Here is a 12,693-nt window from a genome sequence, read left to right as displayed (position 1 = left end):
CCCCTAACCGCAAACCTACCACCTCTAACCATAACCTTACTTCAGCTCTGATCTACTCTGGACTTTGCAAAAGGATTGTACCACATACTTTGCTTGCACTATTATGGTCTGGTTAGCTAGTACAATTGATAATTTATAGTATTATTGTGTATTGTATATGTGTCGTGTAATTGTACTAACGTGCTTGTAAAAGCTACATCAAAAGTAAGAGTTTCACTGTTCTGTTCCCAGATCATATGGCAATTGAATACTCTTGACTTCACTAAAGTAACGGTTTCTCCCTCGTCATGTTTCTGAAAACGTTGCGCCTTGATACACTCCGTTAGGTGAAAGTAAGCTATCACCTTTCGCTTCCTCTTGTAAACGTAAAACCATTTCTTCAACTTCATCCCTCGGTTGTTCTTTTGGAGGGATAATGCCGAAACTTCGTAAGGCATCATTCCATTCAGTGTCTTCGTTGGGATCCTATAGGAAAGAAAAGTTCTGATTTCTGTTTCAAAGTAACAATCATTGCTTAGACAATAAGGTTACATCGTTGTACAAAGAAGATATAGAAAAACATTCCTAAATTTCATAAACAATCATGCGTATGAATTTTAAGCATGGGTAGGCCACTCAACCCCTCTATCCTATTCAGCCATTAATGAATACCACAGCTTATTTGATTGTCACCTCAGCTGTATGTTCCAATTTACCAGTGGCACCACTTCCCCTCATTACACCATCTCCTTCTGCTTATCATCTACCCCCACCCCCTCTGGATCCCCTATGTCCCACTCCAGTTTTCTCTAGAAATGCACAAGTGTCAAAAACACGTTGATAAACATGGAAATGAAAAGACCTTCCTTACAAGAAGTTACATAGAGTTACACAGCGTGGAAACAGGCTGTTTGGCTCAACTCGCCCATGTTGACCAAGATGCCCCATCTAAGCAAGTCCCATTTAACGGAATATTCATTCATTTGCTTGTTGAGATGTAATTCTGCTTTACCAGTTTTATCTGCAGTAGCCATTTTTATCTGCAGCAGAAAGCCATTCGCTGTCTGTCTGCCATTTCTATTTACACTTGATCAATATTTGGAATGTTGATGCTCATGAAAGCAATGTATTCCTTTCACAGCAGCTATTCTCAGCATCAAATAATGTTGGTTCAAATGACCTCAACGAGTTGGGTGCAGAACAAATGTCACCTGCCCAATTCTGTAAACCATTGAGGATAATGGGATGTCAGGACTTTCATATGAAGAAAGACTGGATAGACTCGGCTTGTACTCGCTAGAAATTAGAAGATTGAGGGGGGATCTTATAGAAACTTGCAAAATTCTTAAGAGGTTGGACAGGCTAGATGCAGGAAGATTATTCCCGATGTTGTGGAAGTCCAGAACAAGGGGTCACAGTTTAAGGATACGGGGAAAATCTTTTAGGACCAAGATGAGAAAAACATTTTTCACTCGGAGAGTGGTGAATCTGTGGAATTCACTGCCACAGAAGATAGTTGAGGCCAGTTCATTGGCTATATTTAAGAGGGAGTTAGATGTGGCCTTTGTGGCTAAAGGGATCGGGGGGTATGGAGAGAAGGCAGGTACAGGATACTGAGTTGGATGATCAGCCATGATCATAAGCTCGAAGGGACGAATGGCCTACTACTGCAACAATTTTCTATATTTCTATGATAACATGAACTATTTCAATACTGCCTAAATAGGTTCTTATGGTTCAGATTTTAACATATGACAAGACTTTCTGTCGTGACCCGGGGCGGGCAAAGAATTCATCAGCCTCCTTGTGAGAAGCAGCAGCCTACTGATGGGGAGAAACATCATGTTTGGTAGTGGGAGGTCAGGAGTGGTCACAGAAAGTTACGCAAAAGTAATGGACAAAATGCTGAAGGAACTCAGCAGCTCAGGCAGCACCTGCAGACGGAATGGACTGACAATGTTTTGGGACGGATCTTTCAGGCTGATTGGAGTGGCCGGAAAAGAGAGGTGGAGTTGGACATAACCTGGCAAGTGATAGGTAGATACAGGTGAAAGGAGGAATGGGTTTGTTGGGGAGATAGATGGAGTAAGTGTTCAACAAATTGGTCACCTCATCTATGGTTGGTAGGAAGGAACTGCAGATACTGGTTTAAAATGATAGACACAAAAAGCTGGAGTAACTCAGCTCGTCAGACAGCATCTCTGGAGAAAAAGAATAGGTGACTTTTTGGCTCGAGGCCTTTCTTCAGTCGAGTATCAAGAAGGGTCTCAACCCGAAATGTCTTGCCAATGTAGAGGAGGCCACATTGGGAGCACTAAAATGCAATAGTGTTCACAAAACTAGTTTGGAGAATATTTTGGAAAACCTCACAGCTCACGGTCAGGGTGAGAGGAAAACAAGCAACCTCAATTATCTTTTTGGAACCCAGTAAAATATATCCTTCTGCTAAAGCTACCAGTAAGCCAGCTTCCACAAAATGTTTGGCCTTTTTTTCTTCTCAACCTCTCCATGAGGGTGGACTTCACATTTCCTATGGCATCCATCGGACATTTCTCAATTAATTGTCAATCCAATGTTACACTTAGCCTCCTCTCTGGCTGTAGATCCAAATTCATTCAATTTACAATACATACTTGAAGAGGATGCTTTTCATCCTGATGGTCTAAGAGACATCCAAACTCAGGTTGAAGAGGTCAAAGAAAGGTCTTGCGTTCCAATGCATCATGCCAACGCCTCCGAATATATGTTAGAAAATCTAAAAATGCTTTGTTACCTGCATGTTTCCTTTCTTTTTTTCCTCCTGAAAGATTCATGCACAGTGGAAAATTACTCGGGAGCGAAAGGGAAAGTTTAAGGCTTATTTCCTTTGTCTAGATTTGGAAATGCTCTTTTAACTAAAATACAACCCACATCAAAATATAAAGAAATCCAAAAGCAGGAAAACTATCATACTTGAGATGATTTAAGACTTCAGCAGAGCTACTGAATCCTTTTCACCAAAGCTAATGTTACCAGGTAACTGCCCAATAATTGTAAATAAATATGATGCATCACAATTACACAATGGTTCAATGATAGAACTCTGTGATCGCAGCAATCCAAGTTTAAATGTATACATTCATACAGTGATGCCACAATGTTTTACCCGTTTCCATTGTTATGATGAAACAACCCCTCTGATGAATAATTCACCAGATCATTCATAATAATAATAATAATATATTTTATTGTCATTGCACATCAGTGCAATGAGATTTAGTATGCAGCTTCCAACCAGTGTCAAAAAAAAAAAAAAATAAACTGTGTGACGTGACCATCTGAGGGAGACAGTCCAGGGGGGTTGGGGGCCACTCAGCAGGGCCGGTTCAGAGCTGCTATAGCTCTGGGAATAAAGCTGCTTCTGAGTCTGGAGGTTCGGGCGTAGAAGGCCTTGTTACGTCTGCCGGAGGGAAGTAGTTCGAACAGTCCATTACAAGGGTGTGAGGAGTCTTTATGGATGCTGACGGCCTTCCTGAGGCACCGTGTGTGGTAGATGCCCTCCAAGCTGTGTCCCAATAATCCTCTGCGCCCTGTGGACGACGCGCTGAAGAGCTCTCCTCTCCGTCTCTGTGCAGCTGAGATACCACACAGAGATGCCATATACGTTGATATGCTCTCTGTGGTGCAGTGGTAGGTTGTCTGCAGCTGTTAGGGCAGACCAGTGTGAGGAAAGAGTTAACAGGCATAGTTGATTTAGACTAGGGATAGAAAAATAACTTAGAAAGAAATAAGGCAGAAACCAGACTGCTAGTAGATTAGAAAGTAACGATATAAGAACAGAAAGAAATTCTAGATAAAAAGTAACAGAGAAAGACTTCAGCAGGAGATAGTAAAGAAATTAGAACGAAGGGGAAAGGGACACGAAGTCACGCTCAACTACGCATGCTTGATGAGATTACATGAATATGTATGCACACCCACTATGACAAGATGCCTAATTTAAATGCACATGCGATGCATGATATGGGAGGTGTCTTTGACGTTAGGTGGGCGTTCCCAGACGTTCTCGTGGGAAACAGGGCTTTATGTTATGATTGGAAGAAGCTCAATGGGGAGGGATGAGAATGTGATAATAATGAAATGAACTGTATAAAGATAGAAAGCATCTCCATCTTCTTTGTGCCTCTAGTGGACCTCAGAGGAGGGGCACCTATTCTGCAGAATATGAAATTAATAAAAACACTTCTTTGTCTGAATTTGTCTCAAGAGCATTTGTGATTTTTGAATCTCACAACTTGGGGGCTCGTCCGGGATCCAATACTCTAGACAGCTGACGGGAGTAGACGGACGAAGGGAAGGTGCACCCTGCTGAGTTCAGCAGTCTCGGACTCCTTGCTTGCCAACAGCTGTTTAAGCAGTAGTATCCGGACCACACAGAGACTCGGCAAAGAAGTGGGAGTAGTTGGAAATCGTGAAAAATCAATCGAGCAATTTCTGTGTACAGAACCCAGGTAGGAACAATGACTAATAAAGTACTTCCTGGGCGATTGTGGAAAGACCTTGTGGTTGACGCCCTGAAGCATTCAGGGGGCTGCAAGGCTGTAAGAAGGGAGGGGAAGATAAGAAGTTCTGTAGAATTTAAGACCTTGTACGGGCAAGGCAGATATGATGAACACTGTATTGAGAATATGATGAACATGGTATTAAGAATATGATTATGATAAATAAGGTAATTAAACACGGTGTTTAGAAAAAGGGAGGGGAAAAGGCTGTGGGCCAAATCCCCGCATTCTGCCCAATAGTCCGTTGGGGCAAATGCTGGACCCTGGAGGGCAGGAAATACCCAGGGGTTGGAGGAGCCAACATGATAAGGTATAGTCCGTTGGGACAAATGCAGAGCCGGAGGGGGCCAAAATACCCAAAGGAAAGAGAAGACAGGGGCCGGGGTGGACGAAGATCACCCGGCCAACAGGACGGGGAGTCAAAGGGCAGAAGGGGAAGATAAGTTTGGTTGAAATTAGACCCCCGAGGGAGGTACCTAGGAGAGGACCCTGAGGGGGAAGGGGGTTTGTTAAATAGCCTCCTTGAAGATCCTTTAGGTCTGACAAGAACAGTTAGATCAATTCCTTTTCACAGAAGTGAAAAACAAGTAGTAAAGATTATGTTGCAGGCAGTAGAAAAACAGCAAATAAGGAACAGAGAGAGACAGGATGATGAGGGAGTTACTCCCGAAAGTAGCAGATAAGAAGACGGCAAAGGCCGGAGACACAGAGATACAGACAGAGAGAGAGAGAGAGCCAGACACAGAGATACAGGCAGAGAGAGAGAGAGCCAGACACAGAGATACAGGCAGAGAGAGAGAGCCAGACACAGAGATACAGACAGAGAGAGAGAGAGAGAGCCAGACACAGAGATACAGGCAGAGAGAGAGAGAGCCAGACACAGAGATACAGACAGAGAGAGAGAGCCAGACACAGAGATACACAGAGAGAGAGAGAGAGACAGACACAGAGATACGGACAGAGAGAGCCAGACACAGAGATACAGATAGAGAGAGAGAGCCAGACACAGAGATACAGGCAGAGAGAGAGAGAGCCAGACACAGAGATACAGATAGAGAGAGAGAGAGAGCCAGACACAGAGATACGGACAGAGAGAGAAAGCCAGACACAGAGATACAGGCAGAGAGAGAGAGAGCCAGACACAGAGATACAGACAGAGAGAGAGAGAGCCAGACAGCTTTACTCAGAGAGTGGTAGCTGTGTGGAATGAGCCTCCAGTGAAGGGTGGTGGAGGCAGGTTCGATATATGGTTATATGGTATACCCTTAGAAAGTATTTGCTGATGTGGACAATTTGTTGGTTTGTTCCACAAGTGAAGAGAGAGAAATACTTCAGAATATAAGACAGCAGATGATGACCTTGGGAAAGGCAGGATATAGTTCAGACTAGATTGGAAATTTTGAAATTGTATGGTGAAATGGAAAAAGTACATGTCAAAGAAGTTAAATTAAAATGCAGACAAAGCAGCTGAAACAGCATCTGGAAGAGATGTCCAGGGTAAGTCTGAATCGATTTAGGTATGAGCACTGTAGTGTCGTTTATGCTGAATAAGGTAATTAAGAGGTTTGGTAAACCCACAGAAATCAGCTTTGACAACGGATTGTTTTCATTTGATGAAAAGAATAAATGGAACATTGAAGGTTAAAATAAATAAGATTTGTGTAATGCTCTGCCATTGGCACTGAAGAAATGTTGCATGCAAACTAACCAGCAGGTGACACAATGGAGAAGTTCCTGCAAGGGACCGAGTTTGGAACAGTTACAGATAGAATTTAAAAAGTATATGAAACAGTTAATAATGATATACAAGTCTATTTATGAACAGGTAAAGTAAAAGCTGTCGGAGATGGACCAGGAGGAAGGACCCTTTAAACCTGAAGACAAGGTGTATGTATTTATTCGGCCAAATTTTAGAGCAGGTATTGGAGGATTTCCCAGGTCACGGGGAAACGCAACTATTACAGTATGTGGATGACCTCCTTTTGTCAGGAGCAAGAGAAATGGAAGTGAGGGATGCCACAATAAGCCTGTTAAACTTCTTGGGAAGGAAGGGGTTAAGAGTGTCCCGTAACAAGCTTCAATTTGTGAAACAAGAGGTAAAATATCTGGGACATCTGATAAGTGGAGGAAAGAGACGAATAAACCCCGAAAGGATAGCTGGGATCACGAGAGTACCACTACCAAAGAATAAGAAAGAGATCCGAAAATTCCTGGGATTGATAGGATACTGTCGACTGTGGATAGATGATTACTCCAGACAAGTAAAATTCCTGTATGATAAATTGGGAGAAGAAAAAGACAAAGTTCAGTGGACTCCAGAACAGGAGGTGAAATTTGGGAAATTAAAGAACAGTTTGATTACTGCTCCCGTGTTGGCTCTGCCCTCAGTAGAACAACCTTTCCACCTGTTTGTAAATTCAGACAAGGGGGTGGCACTAGGGGTACTCACCCAGAAAAGAGGGGGAAATCGACAGCCAGTGGCCTTCCTCTCAAAAATATTAGATCCAGTCTGCAGGGGATGGCCGGGATGCATACAAGCGGTAGCAGCTACCGCAATATTGGTGGAAGAGAGTAGGAAATTAACCTTTGGAGGCACTCTGGTTGTTTCTACACCACACACAGTAAGAACCATACTCACTCAGAAATCCAACAGATGGTTAACAGACTCCAGACTTTTAAAGTATGAGGCCATCCTGATGGAAAAAGACGATTTGATGATAATTACGGATAAGAACCTTAACCCGTCCCAATTCCTGTATCCAGCAGAGAAACAGGGTGACAAGGAAGAGGGCCCAGTACACTGCTGTAGTGAAATAATAGATTTACAGACAAAAAGTAGAGAAGACTTAGAAGAGCAACCTCTGGCTGAGGGCAGCCGGTGGTTCATAGATGGATCCACCAGGTGCATAGATGGAAAAAGACATAGTGGGTACGGTATAGTGAACGGGGAAACTATGGAGGAAATTGAAAGCGGCAGGCTGCCTGGTAGTTGGTCAGCTCAATCTTGTGAATTATATGCATTAATGAGAGCTTTGGAATTATTGGAGGGGAAGGAAGGAACAGTATATACCGATTCAAAATACGCTTTTGGAGTAGTACACACCTTTGGGAAGATCTGGAAAGAGCGAGGAATGATAACAACTCGAGGTAAAGAACTAGCACATGAGCAATTGATAGGACAGACACTGGAAGCATTGCAAAAACCAGAACGAATAGCCATAGCACATGTGGCAGGGCATCAGAAGGGTAACACCCTGGAGGCCAGAGGAAATAGGGCAGTGGATGAGGTTGCAAAAAGAGCAGCCACAGAACAGATGGTAGAAATGAAGTCACTAATACCGTTAAGGGAACCAGAGGAAAAGATACCTATCTTTAGTGAGAAAGAACAGGAAAACATGAAAGAAATGGGGGCTCAGCGTACTTCAAATGGGAAATGGTGGACACCAAATGGAAAGCAGCTATTGAACAAAGAAATAATGAGGGAGTTATTAGGGAGATTACATGGACAAAGCCATTGGGGAACACAAGCCCTCTGTGACACCCTCCTCAGAACCTACGCTTGCTGTGGGATGTTTACCATGGCCAAACAGGTCATAAGGGGCTGTGTAATATGTCAGCGAATTAATAAGAAAATCATGAGAGCAGTCCCAGGAGGAGGACAACCATTAGCAGTTAGGCCCTTCCAAAGAATACAGATAGATTTTACCGAGCTGCCCCGGGTACGAACATGGAAGTACCTGTTAGTGGTAGTGGACCATTTCACCAGATGGGTAGAGGCATTCCCCACGGCAACTGCCACCACACAGGTGGTAGCCAAGATATTATTAGAACAAATTATACCCAGATATGGGATTGTGGAAACAATAGACTCAGATAGAGGGACCCATTTTGCCTCAAAGACACATGAAATGATATGTGAAGCACTGGGAATAGAATGGAAATTGCATACACCATGGCATCCCCAGAGCTCAGGAAAGGTGGAAAGAATGAATGGCACCTTAAAGACACAAATTACCAAGTTGATAGAGGAAACGAGACTCCCCTGGACTAAGTGCCTCCCGATAGCCCTGTTGAGAATCCGAACGGCACCTCGAAAAGACATAGGGATATCACCATATGAAATGCTATTCGGGCTCCCATACTTAGGGAAGATAGAAGGAGTCCCAACAATACAAGGGAACGATGTGTTCCTGAGGAACTATTTACTGGCAGTGTCCCAATCTCTTGCAGAACTAAAAATTAAAGGATTGCTGGCCCAGAGCCCACCACTGGACTTTCCAATTCACTCAGTCAAGGCTGGAGACTGGGTATTAATAAAAACGTGGAAAGAAGAAAAGCTGCAACCTAAGTGGACTGGACCCTACCTGGTGTTACTAATCACCGAGACAGCAGTACGAACAAAAGAGAAAGGGTGGACACACGCAAGTCGAGTTAAGGGTCCTGTGGAGGCCCCACCAGACGATATCAGCCCGTGGACAGTGCGCAAAGGAGAAGAACCATTGACTTTAATATTTACCAAGAACCCGCAGGAAAAATGAAGATTTCGTGTTGGTGGGTCGTGTGTTGGGTGGTTACCCAACTTGTAAGTAATGTAACATGCATAAAAATCACAATACCACAAAATAGAAGGTCCACCACCATCCCATTTAATGTATGTAAAGGAAAAAGGTGGTGCGGCTATAGAATGTATGTATGCACCCATCCCTGTAAAGATTGGCACGCGGTGTTTACTTCATCAAAATATGGGTGGCATCGGACCACCTATCAAACTGATAGGTGGAGAGTATATCAAAACCCAAACGAGAAATTGCCAGGACGCGTATATGTGAGCATACAGAGTGTTCAGATACAGGAAAGTGGTAGGTATTGGATATGTGCAGATAAAACAGGGAAGGACGCATGTCTGAAGTTTGAAATAGAAGTCAAGCGAGATGGGAAGATGGTAATATACGAGGATAGGGGAGAGGTGTTCAAGATAGATGACAGTCAGAATAGGGATCCCAGGGCAACACCTGTACCACCAGTAGTCAGCAATGTCACCAGGGAAAATGAGTCTAAGAAGCTGAAGATAATGATAGTAGCAGGAGAAACAGGATTAAGGCAGTTATATGAGAAGGGAATACCAACAGGGGGAAAAGGAGCCAACACCTGGCTTGCCTGGATGATGTACACAGCCAGAAGTATGCAACGAACCAATTGTTACGCCTGCGCTGGAGCTAGGCCTCAGCTGGTCCCAGTACCATTTCCCCTGAATTGGGATAGAACACCTAGGGCTATGACATGTATACTACAGCTATTCACGAATCCCCTCTTACCAAAAAATGCGATATGCCAGAGTTATCATTACCTATTTCCGGCCAGCAACAACAATACGAAGGGCCGAAGGGAAGATCCTCGACCTCCTCCATTTACCATTCCTTTTGGGGAGGAGTGGTTTGAGTGCTATACAAGAAATAACCCAGAGGGACAGGACATGGGGGAGGTGCTCAACTGCAATCAGACGTATAACATAACGGCTGAGGAACAGGGGCCAATGTTCAATAGCTCCTGGCTGAAAAAGCAGATAGTCAGTAGAGCCGATGTCTGGTGGTGGTGCGGGGAGAATACCCTGTGGCCCCGGTTACCAGGGTCATGGACGGGAACCTGTACCCTCATACAACTGATGATGCCCTTCACCATAGCAGTAGAACATGCTGTAGAACTCAATAAAGGAAGCCGACGACAAAAGAGAGAGGTGAAAGGATCATTCGACACACACATCTATATAGATGCGATAGGGGTGCCAAGAGGGGTACCCGATAAATTTAAAGCCAGAAATCAGATAGCTGCGGGCTTTGAGTCCATGCTCTTCTGGTGGTCCACAATTAATAAAAATGTGGACTGGATCAACTACTTATACTACAATCAACAACGCTTTATAAATTACACTCGAGATGCAGTTGAAGGATTAGCGGAACAACTGACAGCTACCAGCCAAATGGCCTGGCAAAATCGCATAGCCTTGGACATGCTACTGGCTGAGAAGGGAGGGGTGTGTGTAATGTTTGGCGAACAATGTTGCACATTCATCCCCAACAACACTGCTCCGGATGGGTCAGTGTCAAGAGCCCTAGCAGGGCTCACCTCTCTGTCTATCGAATTGGCTGAGAACTCTGGAGTTGACACCTCCTGGACCAGGTTTCTAGACTCCTGGTTTGGAAAATGGAAGCACATCTTTACATCTGCCCTAACATCAGTGATAGTCATGGTGGGGTTACTGTGTTTGTTCGGATGTTGTATCATTCCCTGCGTACGGGGATTGGCTCAGCGATTGATAGAAACAGCCCTGACGAAGAACAGTGCAGCCACCATAATGGCCCTCAGAACACAGTATGACCTACGAGAGGAAGATAGGGAGGTGAAGAACCTTCTGCTAGCATTAGAAAAGGAGGAGATAGTATAAATCAAGGGTGCGTAGCAAAAAGAAAAGGATGGATTGTGAGGAAAGAGTTAACAGGCATAGTTGATTTAGACTAGGGATAGAAAAATAACTTAGAAAGAAATAAGGCAGAAACCAGACTGCTAGTAGATTAGAAAGTAACGATATAAGAACAGAAAGAAATTCTAGATAAAAAGTAACAGAGAAAGACTTCAGCAGGAGATAGTAAAGAAATTAGAACGAAGGGGAAAGGGACACGAAGTCACGCTCAACTACGCATGCTTGATGAGATTACATGAATATGTATGCACACCCACTATGACAAGATGCCTAATTTAAATGCACATGCGATGCATGATATGGGAGGTGTCTTTGACGTTAGGTGGGCGTTCCCAGACGTTCTCGTGGGAAACAGGGCTTTATGTTATGATTGGAAGAAGCTCAATGGGGAGGGATGAGAATGTGATAATAATGAAATGAACTGTATAAAGATAGAAAGCATCTCCATCTTCTTTGTGCCTCTAGTGGACCTCAGAGGAGGGGCACCTATTCTGCAGAATATGAAATTAATAAAAACACTTCTTTGTCTGAATTTGTCTCAAGAGCATTTGTGATTTTTGAATCTCACACCAGTCTTTTTTTAATGTCCTCAGGAAGAATAGTCATTGCTGTGCCTTCTTGACCAGCGCAGTGGTGTTGGTGGACCATGTGAGGTCCTCTGAAATTTGAGTGCCCAGAAACTTAAAGTTGGACACTCTCTCCACAACAACAGATGACATCTTACAATGCAGAAGGAGTCATCATCCATCATAATTGTGAGAAAAGGGTTAATAGAGATGGTTGATTTATAGTAGAACTCTGAAATATAACTTAGAAAGAAATAAGATGTCAGCAGAAGCCAGACTGCTGGTAGGAGATAAAGTAATAATATACAGAACAGAGAGAAATTCTAGATAAAGTAGCAAATAGAAATACTTCAGTAGGAGTTTTAAGAGAAGTAGGGCAGAGTTCAGAAGGGCGAGGGGTTAAGAACAACTACGCATGCCTAATGAGATTACATGAATATGAACTCACGCCCACTATGACAAGATGCCTAATTTAAATGCACATGCGATGCATGATAGGGGAGGTGTCTTTGACGTTGGGTGGGCGTTCCAGGACGTTTTCGTGGGAATCTGGGCTTTATGTTATGATTGGAAGAAGCTCAATGGGGAGGGATGAGGGTGTGACAATAGTAAAATGAAATGTATCAAAATAGAAAGCATCTCCATCCTCGGTGTGTCTCTAGAGGGCGATAGAGGAGAGACACCCTTTTCTGCGCAGAAATGTAATAAATGAGATAAACTTGTTTCTCTGACTGTCTCTGAGCATTTGTGAATTTGAATCTCACATAATTATGCCCTTTCTGGGAAAGAGCTGTCCATTTAGTCCACATTCCTTGAATGTTCTCTTGAAAAAAAATGTTTCTCCCTGGATACCCATTGTTTATTGTTTCCTGTGTGTAGTAAATGCTATATGTAATGGACATTAGTTTTAGATTTTGTATTGTCACATTGTTCATCAGTATACATTTTGTCTCTATATATATTCTTCTTTTCTCTCCTTTAGACCACCAGGGGCGCCAGGGAGATGGCTGCCCTGCCGGCAGTCTGTTTGTCTTTTCACTCTTTTTGTTATTTTTTAATTTGTTAAAAGTTTTTGTTTTAATGTTTGCTTTATGTGGGGGGGAGGGTGTCGGGGTCAGGGGAAACTTTT

The 12,693-nt window shown here is 43.4% G+C and overlaps 2 protein-coding genes across 2 annotated transcripts in view; one reads left to right on the top strand and one right to left on the bottom strand.

Annotated features, from left to right (window-relative positions):
• The window catches only part of LOC129697435 (phosducin-like protein 2), a 47,590-nt gene extending 44,358 nt beyond the window's left edge, over positions 1 to 3,232 (bottom strand). Inside the window, exons 1-2 of the mRNA XM_055635990.1 lie at positions 2,753 to 3,232; positions 345 to 465 (exon numbers count right to left, since the gene is read on the bottom strand). Of these exons, the coding sequence (XP_055491965.1) occupies positions 345 to 465; positions 2,753 to 2,758 (127 nt within the window). The 5' untranslated portion in view covers positions 2,759 to 3,232. The remainder of the gene's footprint in view (positions 1 to 344; positions 466 to 2,752) is intronic.
• A 1,138-nt stretch (positions 3,233 to 4,370) lies between these two features.
• Positions 4,371 to 11,547, top strand: LOC129697430 (protein NYNRIN-like). Its single transcript, XM_055635974.1, has one exon. The coding sequence runs from the start codon at positions 6,410 to 6,412 to the stop codon at positions 9,056 to 9,058; it is 2,649 nt and encodes an 882-aa protein (XP_055491949.1). The 5' UTR covers positions 4,371 to 6,409; the 3' UTR covers positions 9,059 to 11,547.
• Positions 11,548 to 12,693: the final 1,146 nt, after the last annotated feature.

Source organism: Leucoraja erinacea, chromosome 1 (assembly GCF_028641065.1).
Source record: "Leucoraja erinacea ecotype New England chromosome 1, Leri_hhj_1, whole genome shotgun sequence".
NCBI lineage: Eukaryota > Metazoa > Chordata > Chondrichthyes > Rajiformes > Rajidae > Leucoraja > Leucoraja erinaceus.
This window is presented reverse-complemented; position numbering and strand designations above follow the sequence as displayed.